Below are 22,890 nucleotides of genomic sequence, written 5' to 3'. Positions count from 1 at the left end.
TTGCAAACAGTGAGTAAATACCAAAGTGTTTATCCTAAACTAAGATTAGTGCTCCAGCTCTGCCATCTTTGTCTTTCCTGACATTTCTATGCAGACACTTAAATTTGCCATATAGTACAGATATAGCTTTGGACCTAACTGTAGTTCCTGCCCCATACAAGGGATTTTCCTCTCCAGGACTGAGCCTCAGAGCTGGATCATCTCGTTGGCATGCAGTGTGGTAAATCCAAGCTGCTTCACTTCCACTTGCTCTGCCCACAACAGCGGCTGCTGCGTCTGTAGGACATGGTTGTGTAGGGCAGATCTGCTAGAAATCCCCCTCCAAATCATTTGGGATTGGCATCTCGGGGCTGTTCACATGTCCAGAGGCTGCTGTGTGCACTGTGGGTGGGAGGTCAGAGTGGGACATACATATGTTCTTACATACGCAGCCCAGCGCATGGTCCACCACACGCTCTCATCCTCGTAGGTCCCCTTTTTACTCTACAAACACACACAGCATGCTGGAAAAATAGGTTGGGTCTGGCAGAAAAAATGTCAAGGGTGCTAGCATCTGTTCTTGCCTGCATCCCACATCCTGCAGCTGCACCGGCCAGAGGTCTCGTAAGCACCTTCATGTCCCTATTTTCTCCCCCAACTCCCACGCGTCCACATGCTGCATGCTGACACTGTATGGCACACAGACACGCTTTTGCTCTGATTTAAATATTTCAGTGCTAAATACCCCACTGAAGCATTCGTACGTTGCTGTATATCCAGCACAGGGCACAACACAGCCCTGACCCAGCCAGGTCCCCCAGGTACAGCCACTGTGTCCACCGACCCCCACCAACGCTCTTCCTAACTCCATTTTCACACGCTTTAAGCTGCTGCTCATCTTCAGGGCAGATATCACCACTCTCCAAAACCCACAAGCTAAGAATCACTGTCAAACAGCTGATAACCAGATTTAGACCGGAACGTAGGCATTCCACTCATCCGAGATGGCAACTTCATGTGCCACGCTGGGAACAAAGCCTGACCTCTCCCTTTCCAAAACCTGGACCACGGCTTGACCCGCTGACACGGCAGCTCAATGGAACTTTCTCAGCGGACAGCCGCTGAGTCTGCCGTGCAGGTCGAACCCTTCATGCACAAAGCCTTCCACGAGCCGCCCTGCAGGGCAGCCCTCTCTGCTCTTGCAGAGGGAGAAGAAGCGTTTGGCCGAGGTCACCCTGACTTGGCGTGCAACCAAAAGGTGCTCCACCTCGCCGCGGGAAGGAAGGGGTGGAAGCGGGTGCCTCAGCCTCTGAAAGACCGACAGCTGAGCAGCTTTCTATGGCTCGTGGTTGCCAGAAGCCAGGGGCCTGCCTTGCAGACCACCTGGCCATGCTTGACCTCTGTGGTCCAGCACTCGTGGGCCAGAAGAAGATGCTGCATCCAGGAGAGGGCAGCAGAATCCCAGCATGCTCCATGCCTATTGCCACCGTCATTAACTGTGGTTTCTGGGAGTCAGTGCCTGACTCTTTCCTAAGCTGTAAACATGGCCTTCTACTTCCCATAACAATAATCTTCACCCAGAGACTCTGGCAAAGTCTTTGTGGCTACTGTCTGTCAGCGCATCTATAAAGGTTTCTAATTAATGTCCCAGAGTAGCTATTTTTTGCACCCAGTTAAGCGGAAGGACTGTTTGCAGTTCCCAACTGAGATCCGGAGGAGGAAGTCTGAGCCAAATTCAATGCCACAGAGCCCTTGCAAACCCTTTTGGGAGCTGCGCGGAATGAACAGGGCAGAACTCGGCCACCCAGCAGTCATGGTGGGTGATCTTCTTTGCTGGCAGACCTGTCCCCTCTCTCCTGCAGTTACAGATGCCCTAGATGGCAAGGGAACAGCAGCCATCACCTCCGTATGGGACAGGGGAACGTAGTTTTGAATTGAGGTCCAGGCATACAAGTGGAGGAGGAAAGAGTTTTTGACGGAGTAAGAACTGCAACGCATGTCATGCAGCAGATGAGAGTGGCTGTGCAAGCCAGTGCTTATTAAAGATTTAAAAGGCAAGCCGTCAGCACTGCTGCTAAAGATGGGCTTTTCCTCTTATAGCTCTATCCCTCTCTAATACTAATAGGATTGGAAGGAGGAGGAGAAATGGTGGCATGCCGACCAGCTGAAGGGGAGTGTTTTTTCCTTGCAGATGCTTTGCACACCTTGGGCGATCTTTCTAGCAGTTTGCTCATCTTCCAGCACTCCTCCTTGCTTCTCTGGGATTTTGGCTTAATCCTTCAGGCTCTGCAAGGGGAGGTGGTGCAGCCTGGGAGCAGAGGCGCAGAGGAGAAACCACTCTCTGCCCGCTGCCGCTCCTCCTGACACCTCGGCCAAGGGAAAACAAACCACCCCCCCGCCCCCCCTGCGAGCTGGCAGAGGGGTCTGTGCTCCGCTCCGCATCCTCTGCCGGAAGAACTGCATTAAACCCCATTTGGTTTAAAATTACAGCTGGGCAATGGCTGGAGTTTCCATTTTTGCAAGGACTTTTTGGGATCGGAAGCCTGGATTTGGACCAGGCTGGAACAAACACAAAGAGTTTCATCCTTCTCTGCAAAGGAAGATATTAAAATCAAAATCCATGCCAGCATCACTTCTTGAGCTATTAAACTTTCTTTTTTAGTGATGTATCTTATAAAAAAATTTCAAAAGGCATTTTGACATGATGTAAACTGCTTGAACGTGTGATTTCCTTCTAAACTTGAGCAAAACTAGACCAATTTCAGGATATAGTTAAGGCTGAATCTGTGGCAATAGAGGCCTGTTTCATCCCAGTTTTTCTTTCCAGTTCTTAATACTTCACTCTCTCATTCTCCCCTTTGGTTAAATTAATTAAATTTGTGAATCACTCAGACCAATTGATGTTGATGGACATAGTATAGTTTTGCTTAATTGCCTGGAGCCAAAGGTGAAGTAGCAAACTCCATGTCTTCTTCACAAGTAGGGTTGGGGTTTTTTTCGCAAGGAGTCATCAGGGAGGATAACTGGCAAACTCTCCACCCCACGTCCCTGGAATCAGCCTCCGTGTCCTTCAGGGGATTCCTCTGCTCTCTGCATCCTCCTTCTGACTTGCAGGATTTCTCCCATTTTCATGCTCACTCTGTACACTGCACAAACCTGGAGCTGCCACAGCTGCCCAGCAAGAGCTACTGAGAGCTCCCGTGCTATCGGCCGAGCAGGGTGAAATTCCCTGCTGCGTTGGCCTGGATGAGGAATTGCTGCCAAGAGATCTGCCCAATTTGCAGCATCCAGGATTTCACCTACTGGCGCGGGGGGAGAGCAAAATGCCCATAATGCCTATGGTCACATAGGGATGCAGAAGCAGAGTCAGGACTGCATTCAGATCTCATGACAGAAAAAAACCCCAACCTCATAATGACACCATAGAACACAGTGTCTTGGGTGTTTTTGTGCTGCAGAGCGCTCCAGGCATATGAGGGATTGCATGTGTTCATAGCAATGACTTCAACACCATTAGCTCATCTTGCTCTTTAATCAGTGCCATATGTGCAACGTATAGGCAGGCTGTATATCACATCCAGTTTATGGTTTGATTGGAAGTGATGGCCTTGAAACCATAAAATGGTAGTTAAAGTCATCGTAATTCTTTTCCTCTCTTTTGCCTCCTAAACTCAAGACGTTGCAATTGGCTGGCACTCTTGGTCTTAGTCCTGGGGTGAATCCTTCTTTGGTGATGGGCAAAGCAAGACAGGAGAGGAGAGGAGAGGAGAGGAGAGGAGAGGAGAAGGGATGGGATGGGGAGGAAAGCCAGAAAATGAACTCTCCGTTGAAGTCAGCCAGAACAGGGCTTGAGGAAATCCAGATCCTGGCTTGTCCATCTGGCAGGACTGAATCATGAGGAGGCAGTTATTAAAGAAATACAGATTTTTGTTGGTCACCTGCCAATCTCTTTCCACAAGGAGGCAAAGGACTCTAGCAAATAAAACAGAAGCCCCCCCCAGTTTCACTGACACTATGTGAGGAGTGAGGCCACCAGAGCAGCACCACCTGTGGCTGCTGGTGCCAAAAGCCTTGGGTCTGTCCATCCCACAGTGAGAGGGTCAGTGTTTCCCCCACCTGACAAGCAGGGAAACGGAGGTCAGGAGGCACCAAGACCTGTCCAGGGTTGAGAGGGACCCCCTCTCCTGAGCTAAAACTTTTTTTTTGTTTGTTTGTTTTCCTTCATCAAAGCACAGCTTCAGTCATAATACCTGAAAAGTCCATTTGAGCAATGAGGAGATGGCAGAAAGGACAGCGTTGGCTTGCCTCAACATTTCCACCTATCCAAGCTCCCGGTTATCTCTAGGGAACACCGTTCAGCTTGTCTGACCTTGCCGTTTTCTGCTAAAACTCAGACATACTTTGCCCTTTTGTATGGAAGACAGCTCCCTACCCAAGTGCTTCTTGTTCTTTGGGCTCACCAGTTTACAAAAACCCAACTAATTCCTGCCCACAACCCCAGTGTGCAAAGTGGAAGGTTCCTTCAAGATCATCAAGGCAGCACTTGTATGGGAATCAATGAGGAAAGGTGGGAAAGGCATTCCCCGGGTCACAATTTCCAGGAGGACTGTACATATGAATGTGCTGTTCCCAGTGATCGCTCCTTGGCAGTGTCTGCTGCACACAAATGGCTCCAGCTGTCTTTCTTTACACAGGAATCTGCTTTTCTCTGAATTTTCCAGGAGTCACTTTCAGAAAGCAGCCCCATCGGTGGCTTCCAAGTGGATGTAACTGCACTCGCTTCCTATCTAGGTATTTCTGCCAAGCAGAAAATCCACAAACTAATGGCCTTGTGGGGAGATCCCAGGCAGGGTTGGGAGATTGCTCAGTTTGCTGGCCAAGCTGGGAATGTCAGAGGCAGGAAGGCAAAAGGGAAAGGTGGGAATCATTGCAACTCCTAATATACTGGGGAAAGAGCAAACTGGAATCCTTTCTTCATGCCAAACCAAATTTTTTGCTCAACACCAAAAGAAAGACTTGCATTTTGCATTTGGTTAAGAAAAGCAAAGGGCTTAAATTCCCCAAAGCAAGGCGGCTGCCCAGGAAGAGCACTGCCTGTCCATACAGAGCAGGGGTTGTCCGTACAGGTAGCATGGACCCACATTTCCTTCATCCAAGCAGAGTCTTAGCTTCTGGGTGAGAAGAAAGGGGGAGATGGCCTCTCCTCTTTCTCCTCCTTCCAGAAATTCTTGTCCTATTTTGCAGAAACTTTGACCAGTTTGACCCAGATCTGTGAGTACTTTGGGGTCAGACAACACAGCAATGTGCCCTGGTGTGCTCTGTGTGTTGGTGCTCCTGGTGAGCCTCTTCCTCTTGGAGAGCCACACCAGACTTTAGGGCTTTCCCTTCTCTTCTGGTGTCAGTTTTGTGAGCTAAGGTCTGCCAAAATCACTGCAGCTGCATCAATTACTTGAGCTGAAGTCTGTCTGAATACATGGAGATGCACCAGGTAGACCCTCGAGTCCAGCTGAGCACCCCATCCTTATGCCAGGGGTCCAGCCTATATATGCAAACAAATACTTCTGCTCCAGCCAGAGTAGACAGCAGAAGCATCATTATCTCTTTCCACCAGTGAGCCATAGAGCAATGAAGCAATTTGCAGGGAACTAAACCCACCTCACTGCAAAAAAGAGACAAAACCTACAGCCTGCAAAGTCTTCTTCCCACTTCATCTTTCTCCCCATCTTTGCACCTTTTCCTACTCAAAGAGAGTTTGAGGCCAAGATATCACTCATTGGAAAATCTGCCAGAGCCTAATACAGCCCTTGGAAGCCTCCCTTCCATGATACAGCTGCAGTTTCCCCCTTTCCATTTCCTTTTTGGAGCGTTAAGTCCTTTGGGCAATGACTATTTGTGGTTCTGGACTACGGCCTTTCCCAAAAGCTGAGGAATGTGCAGAATTAAATATTCTTGTGTAGCTCTGGGAGCCAAGCACAAGCTGAGCAGTGCAAGAGGGAGGCTGTGCTTTCAAATGAGATACAGCGTCATTCAAACCACCCTGTTGGCCAGCATCTCCATGTATGCAGATGCTCACTGGAACGTCTTATTAAATGTCCCCGCTCAAATGTTAAAGGCTTGTACGAGAGGTGGCTGTCTCTCCTTCATGCCTCCTCTTCAGCTCTGATCCACTTTTGAAAAGAATAAAACCCAGGATTTGGGAAGACTTCGAAGTCCCCGCTGAAAGGTGTTGGCTCAGCTCCACTTCTGGTCTCAAACCCAGTTGGTTCGACAAACACAACAGCTTAGACGATATCCTACGGGTGCAGTGAAGGGACTGAAGCCACCGAGGAGGCTCTCACGGCCAGTGAGACCAAGCACTGGGCCACCTGGGAATCACGAGGAGCACAAAGCCACTACTGAATCTCAAATCCTCTAGACACCTCCTTGCCCAGACAGACCTGAACCCCCGTCTTCACCGGCACCCTCACCCACTCCCAGACTTGCCCTACGACATCCCTTGTAGTGCTTTTACCTGGAAGGCTGCAGTGCCTGGACAGCTGCCTGGAGAGTTGGCCTCGTACAACAGGACCTAGAAACAAAGGAGAAGGTCTGGGTCTGGCTCTCCGCTCCACCACGACGGCTTTCTGGTGACCTCTCTTCACGCGAGCACACCGATTTGGGAGGGATGCAAGGAAAGGAAGAGCGCTGTGGTCCATCCTGTGAAAAATTATTTCCAGGGAATTTCCCTTGGATGTGCACCATGGGCCCAGCCAGGTTTTATAGTGCATGACACGTGGCCTTCTTTCGAAATGTCTCTGGTAGGTACCCTGCTGCACTCCTCCAGAGCATTTCATGCCTTTTTGAAGTAGAGCATAAGCTGACCCCCCCCCATCCAGGAAAAAGTTGACCAGCTCAAACCCATCTTACTGTTTCAGTTGAAGAGATGCCCCTGCATTAGCAGAAACTGGCAATTTTTTGAAGGGAACTTTTTTTTCAAAGATGTCCTGTAGGTGCAGGGACAAGGCAATGGGCTAGTGCATCCCTTCCCCTGAGACGAGGAAGATTTTGGAGCAGACCAAGCCCCTGGGTTAGGATGTCTCCCTTGGTACTCTTGAGGGGGTCACAAGCCTCGGCATCACAACCACCATGTCTCTACTCATGCTTTTTCCACCTGGAGGAGCAAAGGAGTTGCCCTCTTGCTCCTTGGAGGCTTGGAGGTTAGCCCCTGGTTTTCCTCCCTGAAAGCCTGAGCTGCAGAAAGGTATAAACAACCTGTTTTCTGCTTGCAGGGGAGGAAGGGAAGGTCTGGAAGACAGCCCCAAATGGTTTATTAATTAATTTGATTTCATTGCGGAAGAATAGTGGGCTGAAACAAGACATCTCTCCCTCTCTGGTTTTAGCCGGTTGCTATTGAAAAGAAATTTTCCCTAGAAACCCGTTAATACAACATGGAGAGGCAGGTTAAAATTATACTTAATCTTGAAATATTGTTTGAAAAGGGGAAATTAGAATATTTTGTTTAAAAGCTGCAGAAGGAAACATATTTTTCACTTGCCAGAAAAAGGTTTTTCAGCACTATTTCCTGTACTTTTTGATGAATTTGCAACTAGTCTTAATTAACCCCAAACCTGTGTTTTTCAGCAAATAAATGGTTCACCTGAGCATGTTTGCAAGGATCCATTTAGGAATTGTAACTGCTTCTGTACGTAGCAAGCAAACTGAAATAATAATTAAAGGCAGAATTAAAAACCGCCTGTGTGCTTCTAATACACAGGGAAAAAAAATCCGTTTGTCTTATGTTAAGTCAACAAACTAGTAGATAATGGAGAACAGTTAATACATTTTCCTGAGGGCTTTTTGATAAAGGCCATCAAAGAGGCTTTTAAGGAAACTCAGTAGCCAAAGGGGGGTTGTCTAACTTCCACAGTGTATTAAAAGCTTATTAAGGCAGAGAAAAGAAGAAATGGAATCAAGAGTTCATTCTCAACATATAAATAATATAATAATAGGACATCCCCGAGAGTCCATCTTAGGATGAAAGTCTTTTATTAACGATGCAAGGGGAAAAGGGCAAACAGTCAAGTGGAAAAATTTTGCAGGGAATAGATAATAATATCAGCTGGCTGAGGCTAGTATAAGCTGCAAGGGGACCTCGTAAAGGTGCGCTAACAAAGAGCCTGCCAGTGGGTTAAATGAAACAGCAAGCAGTGAAAAGAAATGCACATTCGAAAATGTCACTTGAACTTTTCATACACCTTGGTGGGTTTTAAATCAGCCTTAGTGACTCAGGAGAGAGAGAAAAAAAGATAAGACCCCAGTGTAATGATGAGCAGATGAAGAAATGCTGGCTCAGCAGTCAGAGGCAGCACACACAGTTGACTGCATCAGGCAAGGGGATAAGAAACCACAGAAAATATAAAAAATACCTTTAGGGAATAGAGTAGTGCTCTAAGTTTATTCCTGGCCACTTCTCCTCAGGACAAACAGACAAGATTAAAGTCTGCCCAAAGATTTTCAGTAAAACTGTGAAAAGCATAAAGGGAGTTTTATGATGAAGAGGGTGAGATCAGGATAGTCAAGGCTAAAGAGGAAAGAAATAAGGAAAAAGCTGACGGGAGCATTGCCATTGTCATAAAAACACATGCTTTTTATGGAACGCTCCCTTTAAGGAAGTCTGCCTTCCAAAATTGGTTTAGATAAGACCGAACATGATGAGAGACAGAAACCATGATGCTGCAGGGTATTGGGCATCGCCCACAAGCTGAGGTTAAGGAGAAATTCCCCCAGAGCGGGGCTAATGCAAACCAAAGCAGGGGTTTCTTCCACCTTGGTCTGAAATCTCTGTGCCAGGCACTGTCAAAGGCAGGACATGGAGCTGGACACGTGCCCTGCCCGCTCCTGCCTGATAAATCCTCTCCTCCGGATCTTGTTTTCTAATGTAATAGTTTGCATTTTCACTCTGCCCATGTATCATTTCTAGATGGGCCAGGGCACTTAATCTCTGTTGGTTTATTCATTATTAGAAAGGTTTTCAGTTTTCCTTTAACATCATTCAGGTCTGATTTGATTACAGAGTACGTCCAGTGCCGAGTTCATATTTCTGAGAAAGGAGTGGTAATTAGGTGATGGTCATGCAGCCTGAAGAGAGATGGGCAGGAGGAGATGCCTGGCGAAGAGAAAGGGCAGGGGATGGGTAGAAAGGCTCCAGTGTCAGAATTACTGCAAGCGGCCGAACCCTGCGGTCCAGCCGCTCCTGCCTCTGCCCATCCTCAGAGGCTGACCCTCTGCAACATGTCTTTAGCAGGAGCAGGGTCAAGGCCGGGAAGTTTTTTTACCCCTGTTTGTGGAAGAATTAATCAGAAAATTGCAGCCCACCAGGCTTTAAGGTTGGAGCTAAATCCCTTTAAATCGGCGTCACCGAGCTCCCATCCACCGATTATTTAAATAATGGCTTGATTTTTTTTTTTATTTGATTTGATTCTAGTCTTCAGAAGAAAAAAAAAGAAAAAAAGCCCTGGATTTTGTTTCAGATCAGATGTAAAATGGCATGAAACATAAAACACAGCTTTGCTGGATTACATCTCCTTGCCAACTATGCACGTAGGTGAGGGCAGGCACTACCCCGCGTGCAGGGAAAAGCCAGCCTGGTAAACACATGCAGGATCACCAGGAGGAAAGACAAGGGAGGAAGACATGCCCGTCGCTATCTCTTCCCTGTTAAAACTCACATCAAGGCTGATTTCAGTCTCGTTGTGGCGGGTGAAGGGGAAAAAGATACTGCTGGCCGTAGAGGGGTACCTTCAGGTGGTCTGGTTTTGGTGGCCCTACGGTGAGCCATAGCTTCTCCTTAGAAATAAGGGTCTAGGCGGAGAAAACCACCAGTATTTTGTGAAGACATGAAGGAGAAGGCACCTGGCTCGGAAGCGGGACTCCTCCTTCACTGCTCTTTCCCACCGCATCCCGTGGGCAGGAAAGGCTTGGCTGGGTGGTGGGGTTGCAGAAGCTGCTAAATGGAGGGGACACCACCACTGTCACACGCGCTTCAGCGCTCGCAGACCAGGCTGAGGGTCTTGGGGGCTGGAAAGCCAGGACAGTCTGGGACCCCTTGAAGAGCTCATTAGCAGAGGCAACCCCACAAGCTATTGAGTTGCATGAGTTCACCGCCTCGTTTGGGTGCTTTCAGTTGCCTGCTAGAGTCCTCCACCCTCTGTTTATTATACGGCAAGATGTTTGAATTTAGGTGCTGTGCATATGCCCCCCCGCCAGCTCATTTCCTGCAGGAAGCCAAAAGAGATGCCAGCTCAGATAGAGCTGTGGGTGGAGGTGCAGGCTAATGAGAGGACATCCTAGGCGGCAGCAGCAGAGGGGCGTGCAGGTAGGCAGTGGCAGAGAAGACGAAGAGAAGGTAATGTAAAACAGCAGAATCAGAGATAAGGCTGAGGTGGAAACGAGAGAGCAGCGTCCTCTTCTTGGTCACACTCGCAGGGCTCCGGGGTGGTCTAACCCGGCAGGGTGGCAGATGCAGGCAAAGAACATCCCTGTGTTCACCCACGCGTCAGTGCTGGGTCTGGTGAGAAAGCATTTGCATTTAAACTGCTGGAGCTATTGCTTCTCCTCTGTCAGGACTTATGCATGGCAGGCTATTTATTCCAGGCTACAGCTGGATTCAGTGGCATCCCTTGTTAAAATATTGGTGATGCTTCTTGCCTTGGGACACAAAGATCTGGCCCTTAGTTTTATAGTCAATAATTTCAGGGGTCTGCCCAGGCAGTGGGAGGGGGTGGATGTATTAATCCGCCCTTTCTCAGCTCATAGACGCAGGATCCTAGGGGATCATCTCTGATGGATGTTCGTCTAACCTTAAATCTTCCAGGAAGGCGATACCAGTCCTCCCACAGAGACCTGCCTCAGTGGTGCTGCACGTTACTACTGTAGCTGATAGAAAGCTCTTAGTAATGTCCAACCCAAACTTTTGCTACAGTGAATTAAGTGTTTTCATTCTCAGCCTTTCTCCAGTGACCTTACAGTACAATTGATTACCATCCATTTTATAATTAAACTTTGCCTGATGATGGACTGTTTTCATGTCTTCTACTTTCCAGACTAAACAAACCTCGCTTCTTTAACATTTCCTAATAAGCTATGGTTACTGAATCTCATCTTATTATTTGTGCTTCTCCTCTGGACTTCCTCCAGTTCATCAACATCTTTCCTAACCCGTTGTCCCAAAGCGAGCAGAGTGTTCCAGTCCCAGCGTCAGGCTGAGAAGAACAACATACCCCACGTCTCCCACGTCTCCGGCTCCCGCAAACACATCACCATCTGACACTCATCTTTTTGCAAAGGCCCCCACCCTTCTGAACTCGCGCCCTTAAGCTCTGGCAAGCCCTCCCAGCTCAGAGCCACCCGTCAGTGTTACACAGGTGCTGTCTCCTCCATCAGCAGAGTCGTTAATGAAAAATATTGACTACGGCCACTCTGCAGAGAGTCCTGCGGTGCCCGCTTACTGTGTTTTCCTGCTCCCATAGCGAACTGGTGATAACCGCTCTGAGACCCATTTAAGAGCTGGCTGTGCGTTTGCTTTCTGCTGAATTCATCTAAGCAATGTTTTTCAGAGTGCTGCTGCAAAATCTTGCTTAGGAGAAGATCAGCGTGTTGTTCCTGTCCCGCTGCGGGAACTTCTTGCTGCCTGCCCACCCCGGTTAGCTATAGCAGGGACTACTTTGGGCAGGAAACCTCAGAACAGCAGCGAGACTGCCGGGGAGAAGTGGTGAAAAGTGAGCAAACGGGGAATATTTGTGTGAATAAGGCTGCAGAGCTGGGTCAGGCTCTTGGGCTCATGGGCTCGGGCTATCAATTTAGGGTTTTATCCAGCTATTTGCTGTGCGTGCTCCTGAGCTCAGTAGGTTCTCAGCTCAATGCTGGGATGCCTTGGCTGGAATGCCAGCTGCAGGGCTGAAAATGATGTGTTTTCAGCCGGCACACTTAGGAGGCTGATAACCATGGTGAGGACGAGTATGGAGCAGCACAGGAACAAGGCAAAACCTGTACCCTGGAATCAGAGAGAGCACAGCCTGCTCCAGCTTTGGACATGGCTTGTGGTAGCACCCTGGCACAGCTACGGGGCTTCTGGGAATTAAAAATCACACCCAACACCAGGGAGAGGCTGAGGATGCTCTTACTTGCAGCGTGTTGCTCTTACCTGAGTCAAACCGAGTCTGACAGGTCTCTGGTGAACAGGGAGTGAGGGGGTATTAACAAATACCTTTATTTTGCATGAGCTGTATGTCAACAGTCTCCTGTATCCACTGCAGCTTGGGCTGGCTGGACAAAGAGCCACTGGCTCTATTTTTACTAGTACAAACTGCTCAAAGTGGACAGCATCTCACGCACTTAGCTTGTGGCTGCAAGTTCTAAAATATCTCTGCCAAATAGTTTTGCAGGCATCTGCACAGCTCCAAACCAATGGTTTTTAATTTGTATGTGTGGTTCAGGATGGCTCCAGGCTGCAGGGGCAGCGAAGGGGAGGGGATGGCGGCGACTCCTGCCAGATCGCCCTGGGCAGCCGGCCCCCTCTCTGTGCAATTTTGTGTTTAATGTATAAATTTAGCTCTGCTTTGCCTCTTGTGTAATTCAGTTCGGCTGGCAGGCTGCCTGTGCGTAGTGAACCACGCACGCCATGCGATGAGAAACATCTTGGGCAGACGACAGGTCTGGAGCAGCCATCCCATCCCATCCCATCCCATCCCATCCCATCCCATCCCATCCCATCCCACCCCATCCCACCCCATCCCATCCTCCTTGTTGATGGGCAGGAAGGAACTGGCAATACTACGGCTCTGCAAGCTTGTTTCCTAAGTGAGGTGAGTGCTGTGGGCTCCCAAAGGGCAGGCGAGGAAGCTCATGTGCTGGGGACGTGGGGAAGCACGGCCCTGCTCCGGGTGGGCTGGGGTCTCCAGGGGAGACCACCTGCCTCTGTTCCTGCTTGCGACGTGGCTGTGTCTCTCTGCTTTCCCCCTCTGCTTTCAAGCCCTTGGACATGTGAGGGGACATGGGGAGCATAGCACGTGGCAGAGGGACAGGATGGGGAGGTGGCCCTCTGCCCACCCTGCCCACAGAGGGGGGAACAGGAAAGTATCTTCCCCAAGAGAAAAAGGGCTTCTGAGAGGGCCCAGGTCAGGAGAGGTCTGACCTTGAGGTGTGCAGGGGTTTGGGCTGCCATGGGTAAGGAAGATGCTTCCCACCCCCCTCTGGGTGCTTGACACTCACCCCAAAGGGTGCTGACAACCCCAAGTCTCCAAGGGGCCATGGGGACTGACCTTCCCACATGAGTACCAGGGTTGGTGATGGGCACAGAGGAAACCCAGGGTGCTTCTGCTCTCCTCATGGCAAAAAGAACTTAAGAAATCCACGAGGACGCACAAATCTCAGACACTTGTGTTTACAGAGCAGATCTGAATGCCGGTACCCAAATCCTCATGGCATCCAGCACAGCTGACCGGAGCCCATCAAGGATCCAGCCACTGGATGCTGCACGGGGCTACATCAGGTGGACCCAGACCTGCCCGCCCAGACCTCAGCTCAAAAGCATTAGTGCCAGCCCCAGCCATACAGAGATTAAAGCTGCAGGTCCACTCTTGAATCTAAAATCATTTATTCTGGATTACTTTTTTGGTTTTCCTTCATCCCCCCACTGTGTTTTCAAGGTTTTCTCCCCCACCAGCAAGGCTCAGACCCAGTTAGACGCAAGGTCCCTGCATCCTCCGCAGCGGGGACAGGCCCCACAAACTCATTTCACAAGTGGCTCACCCACTGACCCCGGGGTCTCCAGATTACCAAGGGCTGAGCTAATGCTGAAAGCTCCCAGACAAGCAGCTTTCTCAGGAAGTGCTGTCCTGGAAAATGCAGCCCGAGAGAAAATAAACTCCCCCGAGCCACAGAAAAAGACCGAAGCCTGCAATTTCTTCCTTGCTGTCTGGAAAGGGCTGGGGCTGTGTTTTCCAAAAGGTTAAAACACAGGGTAGGGATGTTATTTTAGTGAATGGCTGAGCCCCTTCAAACCTCTCGACAAATGGATATGTCCCCGAGTCCTGTTTGTGCAGATGCAGTGCTGGGCTGGGCTCCAGGCCCCGTCCTCCCCCCGCCGGGATGGCTTTGGGCTTTGGAAAAATTATGCACAGGGGGAGTGGAAAAAAGGCTGTTTTGCAGGTGGTGCCGAGTTATTCCAGACATAGAATGCAAACACAATTGCAAATGAATGGAATTCCCTGCTCCCCTCTCCAAAAGCTGGTCTGTGCTGGCAATTAAGGCTGGGGATTACTGGTGGGGGGTAATACAGCAGGAGGCTGTGGATTTTGACTGTCTGCGGTGAGGGGATGCTCTGCGGAGGATGGGGCCCTCCATCCCGGTGGGCACCTTCGTTGTGATAGAGCTGGGCTGTTTTCTGAAGCTCCACGGAGCCCCAGGGGCTGATTCAGGGCAACAAGCCTGCCTGAGGCTGTGCTTCGTCCTTTGCTTGGCTTCTCACAGCTCAGCCTCCCCTTGCTCCAAGCCTCAGCCTTGGTCAGCACCAACCCTTCCCCCTGCAGTCCAGCCTCAGCTGCACCCCAGGGTCCTGCGTTCACCTATTTTTGACAAATTCCCCTTGAAAAAGACATCCTCAGTGGCTTTGGCTGGACTTGCCCCATCAGCCACAGACCTGAGGGTACAACTGGTGGGCGCCAGGCTGGGCTGCCAAAAAGGGAAGAAAGTCAAACGTGGAGTCTCTCTAGAAATGTACAGTGATTAATTGCTAACGGCTCAGCCTTGTGAGAAACAGCTTTAAAAGTAAATAATTGCCTGCTCCATGTACTAAGGCAGGATGAGGAGACCTCGCTGTTTGACAGAGTCGTTCAGTAACCATATGCATGAAGCATCAGGGCTCTGCTCGCTGCCTTGTCTTGTTCAGCGGCTGACAAAGGCATCCATCGGGTCATTAACTCAAATTAGGACCATCTATTATTATTACTACACAGGAAACCTTGCACACAGGTCGCTCCAGCACGCCATTATTTTATCGTGTGTAATCAGGCCTCCCACGAGAGAGCTTTGCTTTCTTGGTTTGGTGCTTAATGGCCCTCTTTCAACACCGGGTCACTTTTCTGTTGTGTCCTTCCTGGCACAGAACTAACGATAACGGCTTCATACAGCATTATGTGATTGCTGCAGCCTTTCTGGGTAACCCGGTGCTCACTGGGGAGGTGTTGTCATTGCTGAGCACAAGTGGGGAACCTGAGATAGACCCCAAAGAGCTTCCCCAACCCCACAGAGGGTCTTGGTATGGCATCTCAAAGGGGACCCCAGTTCCAAGCTGGACTGTCCTCCCGAGTTAGCAGGTCCCTCCTGGGTCAGAGGAAGGTTTGTCAAAGGTCCATCACCCATCCTGAGATCCTTTCAGTCTCTGCAGCCAGTGATGTGCTTGTGGCTGATCTACATCCCCAAGTCTATATTGAAATGCACGCTGACAAAGAGAGGTCCCTTAGGAAAAGAAGGAGCTTCAGTGTCTCTGGGGGCTCCTTTTGGAGTCCGTGGAGAGACATCTGCACCTCTAATGCCTATGAATCCCCCCTGTGTTAGATGTCTAGGTGTCACCTCCAGACAGGCATCTGACCCTATGGCAACGCTCGCTTCTCTTGCTGCGCTATCAAAGGTGCTGGGGAGAACCAGACTTTGACATCCAAATTGAAGACGGTAAAGTTAGAGCAGATCAATCTACTTGATTACATGAACTGCTAGCTTCAGGCAAGTAAATAATCACTTCTGGCAACGGGTCTGTTTTGAAGCTGCAACCTCAGCTGTAACCAGCCTCCCTACTGATACTGGCCTCGCATCGATAGTCCCCTTCCTGCTGGAGTGTTGATGTGTGGAGAAGGGAGTGACCAAGCTCCTGGGGGACACTGTCTCCTGCTGCTTTCCCACCTCTCCAGGCCAGCTGCCGACTTCCAAGGACGTGCTCCATGCTTTGGCATCGCAGGACCAGAGCTCAGCCTGAGCACACGTGTTAACGCTACAGCTGTTCTTAGCCCCCTCCACGTTTTTAATCCAAGATCTTGCTAATTATCTGAGAGTACACAGAGCTGCTGATCTTATTGTTGGTGGGACGTACATCTGCACGGAAGGTCGTAGTGACCACTGCTAGCCGGGGGATGTCTGTAATTTTGGCCATGGGCACGCGGGGAAGCCTCCTTTGCCCTGGTGAGCTGGGGAGCTGTGCGCATCTCTCCTCGAGGAAACCTGCAGCCCCTTCTTGGTGACTTGTACAAAAAAATCCTCCTTTCTTCATGTTGCTAAGCTCCCTCCTGCCTTTTTTATCAAAAGATAATTTGGGGGGGGGGGATAATTGCTTTTGGAGGAATTTTTAGTGGTTTTTTAATGATTAACTACACAAAGAAACCCAAAGTTTCTGGAATAAAAAAGTGGGTAGGTTTGAAGACGAAAGGGAAGGGAAGGGAAGGGAAGGGAAGGGAAGGGAAGGGAAGGGAAGGGAAGGGAAGGGAAGGGAAGGGAAGGGAAGGGAAGGGAAGGGAAGGGAAGGGAAGGGAAGGGAAGGGAAGGGAAGGGGCAATCCTAGTGAGACCTGACGGCAAGTAGATCAAAGCTTTTTAGTTCATGGAGACTTCCAGTGTTCCTGCATCTCCTGCAGACTCTGCCTGTTCCCTTAAGTCACCTGAAGCCTCCTTACAGCCTTGCTTCCAGCAAGACCCAGCATTACAGAGGGCCAGGGCTGGGATTTCTGGACCCCAGTACTGACTGATTAACCTGTGAAACAGGACAGCAGATGTTGGTTAGAGATTGAGTGTGCCCATGTGCCACGGGAGCCTTCTGGGAACTTCTGAAGCAGCTTCAAAGCAGAAGAAGATGCTGCTGCAGGATTCAGCGACTGTGAGGAGCACGGGCAGAAAGAGAGGGGAGGCGAAGGTCAGCCCTAAGGGGCAGTGGCAGACCCCTGTGCGGGGAGGAGGGGATGCCCAGCCAGAAAACGGTGCTCCCCCAGGAGGAACCAGCACCGCTGGGGTGTCTGCCAGCAAAGCTAAGAACAAGGGAAGGTCTCCTGACTCCTGCCAACTCTCTGCTCGACGGGAGACAGAGCGGTTTGTCCTTCATTTACATGACACTGACGGATGACCTCAGCTCCTGCAGCGAAGGTCCCTGGTGCCAAGACCTCACCACTCCTGGCAAATACAAATATATCTCACCACAAGGAAATATCTTTGCTTTCTGTAGCCTGCAAGAGCACAGTTTGCTGGAAGGTCGAGTTAGCAACAACACTGAATTGAGGCGGCGGGAGAAGGAGGGACATGAGCGTGGAGATATTTGGCATAAGGCACCAAGCCCTTATCATAACCTCGATGTGCTTGGTACGTGTTCAGCTTTCCAGTGTGCTGAGAAGTACTTTCCTGGCCTGTTTTGCTAGTGTGACTTCTAGAAGACTGGGAATCCTTCCAAACTAGGACCTGGGGACTTCAGTTCCCCTGGAGCAAAGTGATAGTTAAAAGGCTGCAGCATGGGGCGTCTTGTTGATTTTTTTGTTCCCCTGGGGTTTTGTGTTAAATCCTCTCCAGGCGTGCAAAGAACAATAATATTTTGGGAACGCCCACTGGGAAACATTGGCTGTACCCTCGGTTTCTTCAGGTTTGGAGTTGCTCCATTAAAGTGACTGAAGTCAAATGAGACGTTTCCCCTTACACAGACGAGGAGCTGGAAACCCAGCTGCATTGTATGTGAATTTAAAAAATGGAAGTTCTACAGAAAAAAAAAAAAAAAGAAGTTACAAATGTCAGGGCTGCTCTGTCTCTGTGCCTGCTCCAAAATCACTGGTAAGTGCAGGAGCTCTTGGATCCCATGGGAAGCCCTGGGCAGCTCCCCTTCCCATGCAAAGCCTGCTGTGATGTATCAGGGAGCAAGTTGGCTCCCCCTCCGCAGCCAGCCGAGGTACAGCCCTGATTTTTAGGGTGCCAGACTTGCTGCCGCAACATCCGCACGAACAGCACATGCAAAACAGATCCTGTGTGACGCCAGGCAGCCCGGGAGCCAGCGGAGACACCCCATCCCTGGGGAGACTTTGGGAAAAGCAAGGTCCGTGGCAGAGGGCTGCGGAGCTGAGCCGAGCAGGGGGAAGCTTTGGTGATGGGAGGCTTGCAAAACAGTTTCCTGTTTTCTTGTCTCTTGCTTTTTTTCTTGGTTAACTACAGACTCTACCTACTAAACTGTTGCTTTTACCAGCAATGCAGGGGAAAGCCCTGTCCCCTGCTGCCCCATTACCCCCGTTCCTCCTCCCTCAACCAGCCCACAGCACCGTCCGCTTGCGGCTGGAAAAGACCGTCCTCCTGGGTCCTTAATGACATTTAATCCTTTGAGTTGATTAAAATAGTATATTAACCAGAAGACTCTGGCATAACGGGAATAATAGATATACGCAGGGCATAATTGCATGGAGAGTGGGACTTCACTAAATGAGCTGTAATCCGTTGTTCTGCTGTAGAGGGGAAGGATTAGAGCACTGTTCTTTTTTTTTTGTTGTTGTTGAAAGCCTCAGCTCTGAGGAAGTGATCCCCAGCTGGGGCAAAACAGTGTAACTCAGTGGGTTTCTTATTTATACTGTGGGGACTGGAGGCTATTTTAAAACACGCTGGCTTACAAGGGCGAAGTGCCCTCTCTGTGCTTGCTAGCTTCGGCTTTCTAAGTGGAGAGCAGATGTGGGCAGCCTGTGCCCTGCGTTGGGCTGGACCAGGCGTTTCGTGACAGCTCAGAGGTGAGGGAAGCGCGACATGCCCCGTGGACCAGTGACGAGCTGGCAGAAGCCCTGCTTTGGGTTTGCTAGACTTTGTCTCTTAGGGCCATGAAAGCCATCAGCTTCTCTGGCTACAAGTATCTGCTAATGTGGTACTGATAAACACTGTCTGTCTGGCCAACCCAGAAGCACAAGACTGGGTTAAGGAAAACTTGAGATTTTTTTTTTTTACAGTTTCCTTTATTTACTTTTTTTTGTCTTTGAGCCTTAAACATTTATGCCTTTGTTTGGTTTTTGGTTGTGAGCCCTCCCTTTTCATGGAAAAGGGCCCCGAACTAAAAACCAAACAAACTCGAAAGCTGAACTTCTAGTGAAATCGCAGCTTCCAGCAAAGCCAGGAGGCCCGAGGCAGCCACGCAATGGCTAGCAGAGGTCCGCAAGCATCGCCTCGAGGGTGGGCAGCGCTCCAGCTCTAGCAGACCAGCACATAAGTGCGTGCATTTTGGGGTCGGTGGGACAGAATCAAGTGCTTCTACCAGCACAGAGGAGTCCTGAGCCAGGGCACAGCAGCAGCATGATCTTTGCAGATGCTAGATAGCAGCCTTCCTCCATCCAGGAGGCTAAGCTGCAGTCCTGGGCACTGTCCCCTGTTTAGGGAGTCTCTGTCCTTTGGGACACTGGCAGGGAATGAGCATCCTGGCTATGCCACCGCTGTCTTGTCCCTGCCCCTCAGGGAGAGCATTGGAGGGGCAGCCACCCCTCTCCAGGGGCCCTGGGAGCAGGAGAAATGAGAGTGCAGGCTGTGTGGGTGGGGGGAAAAGCTAGCTGCGAGGGACTTTTGGGAGAGGCGGTGGTTCCTCTGCCCTCGGTGTTTATTCATGGGATGCAGTAAGGGGAGGGCGGTGGTAGCCCCTGCTAGTGCCGGCAGGCATCCCTCCCCGGGGACAAGGGTGTTCCTCTTGCCCCTAAAGGGTATAAGCAGTCCTGCAGCACCCAAAACTGCTCCTTGTCACGTGCCCAGCCCTTGTTTTGAGTGGGGATGGAGAAAGTTTAAGATGCTGGGGATGAAAGAGTGGTGTGGTGGAGATGTCCACCAGCCCCTCCCGAGGAAGGGCAGCAGCCAGCCATACCCTGGCCGTGCTGAGCCCCCCACGGTCCTGCTCTGGGGCAGGAGCTGATGCTGGCGAGTGTGGAGGGGGAATAGCAAAGCCTCAAGCCGGTTGTTCTTATTGCTTCTTTATATGGCAATGTTCCCTTGTCCTCTGCTGGGAGCTCCCAGGGCTGTTCCTGCCCATCCCTCCTTTGTGTCCCGCTCTGCTAGGAGCACCGAGGTTTTACAGCCTCCTCTGTGGAGTATGGAGCACAAGGACCCCTCCAAAATCCCCGGCTGGAGGGCAATCCCCGCTCCCAGGCTCTGGTGGCCCTTGTGGCCAGGCTGCATGGTGGCTTTGTGGCTGCATGCCCTGGAGCTGACTCTTTGGGATGGCTCTGCAGCAATGGGACATGCAGAAATCCCCAAGGTTGCTCACAAGACTCCCATGCCCTCCCATTGAGCTTTACTCTGGATTTTATGTTCCCTTTCCTTAAATAAAGAATAAGTTCTTGTTTTTAGAAACCCACTCATTTGTCCCAGTAATTCTCCTGCTGTCTCTCCGTTAGGGACTTTTCCGTCTGTCAATGGTACTGCTGCCTCCCTCCAGACCCAAGTGAAAGGCAGAGACTTGCTGCAGAGTTTTGTGGATGAAGCAGCTCTTTTGCAGGTCTCTGGCTGGTTATCCTCCTATAACAACTCAGTGCGCTCATGTCTGCCAAGACCGCTGCCTGTCTCAAGCTGCATCTCTAGCCCAGATGCCTTGCCAAGCTCTAGGGATTGCCCTTAACCTCTCTAATCTCGAGGGCTGTTTGACCACACGTCTTGGTCAAACCACGCTGGGATGAAGGAAGAGCTGGTACAGGCAAGCTGCCACCCAAGGCAGAGGTGCAATGAATGCTCTACAGGCTCAAAGCATAAGCCTTAAGCATCTGAGCATCCATGATCTTCCAGCTCTGCTCAGTACCTCAATCTGCCTTCACAGGGGACCTGTAAATTAAACACGAACCTGACTCTGGTGCACTCCAGGGCTCACCAGCTCCTACACAGGCTCAGCAGGCTGCTTGCCTGTGGAGCTTGCAGAGGGCAGAGAGCCCACAAAGTCTGTTTTCTTGTGTGGTTTTGCTGTCTAAGGGCTGAGCTCATGCTCTGGGCAGGGGGAGGGGGATTTGTGGAGGTCTGCTATACCCCAAAACTCGTTTTCATGCGATTGGCAGGCTCTTAATAGTTGAAACACTGCCAGGTTGGAGTGAAACTGGCCCACAGATTCAGGTTCTTTAAGAAAAGGGAAGGAACACGGTGTGTGAAGTTACACAAATCTTTCTACTTAAGAAATTGAGCTAAAACCATCTAGGCACTGGGGGCAGCTTCCTCAAAGTTGAAGGGACCTGCACTTTTAGAAAGGGCTGAGCAGCCTGCAAACTGGGCTGACTGACAGCTGGGAAACGGAGGCTGTGCATCCCAAGTTGCATCTGAACATTGGCTTCCACTTGTGAAATGGCCCCAAAATCTACAGCACCCTTCTGCACGCTTGTGGTTCTTCCCAGCCATGGTCCCTGGGGTGGGCACCAAGGTGTGCACCATTAAGCTTTCCAAAAGGCCCTGGGCAGGGGATTGAGCCGAGCTGCTGTGGCCTGGGCAGGCTGCACCAGTCTCTGTCCTCTGCTGTGGTGGCTTTGATATGGTTTCTCCCATGAGGCATGGGTGGCCTGGACTCAGCTGTGGCATCAACTGGGGAGAACATGCCAAGGATCTTGGGTCTAGAGAAAGAGGATGCAAGGTGCTCCTCTTCCTTGCCTTCCCAAAGAGGTCCTCTAAATGATGATGGGCGAGGACCACAAGGCCAGGCTCCATCTCACTTGCTCCAATGATCAGGAACATCAGATCATCCCTGCCTGCTAGCCCCGATCAGCCTTTGCTAGAGCTCCTAAATTAATCCAGGAAGGCTGGGCTTGTACAGCTCCTCCAGTAACACCAGCCAGGTGATTTGTGCTTTCCATACAAATGCTTTTCTTCATGCTGCTGGCAGGAGAGGCTTTTTGTGTCTCTGATTAGAATTGCAAGAGAGGATGGCACTTGGCTGCATGCAGTAAAGAGCGAGCCGTGTTTATCCTCTATAATTGCTGCATGCTCCTCTGCCTCCTGCTGAACCACATCATCCAATTTTGGGCCGAGTCTAGGAAACCATGGGGCTGAGTTAAGTTTTCTATGCTCTAGAGTAGTCCATGAGCAGGAAGAAAAATTATTTCTGATGGCAGATTTTTCCTGCTGCCCCGGGGTGTTGGGGGCTAATGTGCCCTTTAGGGTCACTTTAAGGATGCTGTTGGCAAGGTGGACTCTGCATCACAGTGTATCTAGCCTGGAGAAGGATAAGGAGGGAGAGGGAACAGACATCTGGGAGGCAGGTGTTGTGCTGTGGACTCAAATATGATTTAGATGTAATCTGGTTTAATCTATTTGCAAGAACATATTTCAGTCAGATACTGTACAGCTCTCCCAGAGGACAGGGGGTGATAACTCCCAGCCATCCACCACCTAGAAGTAAGCAAAACTTTTTTAACTGCAAGAGCGTTTTAAGAAAACCATCTGCATGTCACGAAGTCACAAACCCTAACCTGCTTTAGCTCAGAACAAGCTGTCAGCACAGGTTGAACAAGCTTCATTTGCAAAGTGCTCCTGCAGCTCTCCACCAGCTGCCGGAACAGCTTACCCAACCCAAAGCATCTTCTGGCTCTCACGACTTCCAGCAAATGCAAACATCGACTGCTCAGCTGCGTTTCCTCTCTTGCTTCTCCCGCGGCCCCAGGAAGGAGGCCCAGAGGTCTCTCCGCGGCCGGCCGGGGCAGAGCAACGCTCTGCGTATCGTCTCACCTCCTGCACATTGCAGCCAACCGGTGTCCGCTGCTAAACTGAGCCTAAAAGCTTGTTTTGTTAAACCCCTTCCTACAGAAAAGCATCCAGGCTGCAGTTTCTGTACCAAGAACTGGAGAACCCCCCGCCTCTCTGATGGGTTTTCTCAGTGGTGAATACCCATGCTGGTAAAGGCAGTTTTTGGGGGTTTTATTTTTCAAAT

General features: G+C 50.4%; 1 protein-coding gene across 1 annotated transcript in view; it reads right to left on the bottom strand.

Annotated features, from left to right (window-relative positions):
* The window catches only part of LOC128153748 (BTB/POZ domain-containing protein KCTD12-like), a 42,523-nt gene that overhangs the window by 12,473 nt on the left and 7,160 nt on the right, over positions 1 to 22,890 (bottom strand). Inside the window, 1 exon segment of the mRNA XM_052813450.1 lies at positions 6,491 to 6,547. Within this exon segment, the coding sequence (XP_052669410.1) occupies positions 6,491 to 6,547 (57 nt within the window).

Source organism: Harpia harpyja, chromosome 18, assembly GCF_026419915.1.
Source record: "Harpia harpyja isolate bHarHar1 chromosome 18, bHarHar1 primary haplotype, whole genome shotgun sequence".
NCBI lineage: Eukaryota > Metazoa > Chordata > Aves > Accipitriformes > Accipitridae > Harpia > Harpia harpyja.
This window is presented reverse-complemented; position numbering and strand designations above follow the sequence as displayed.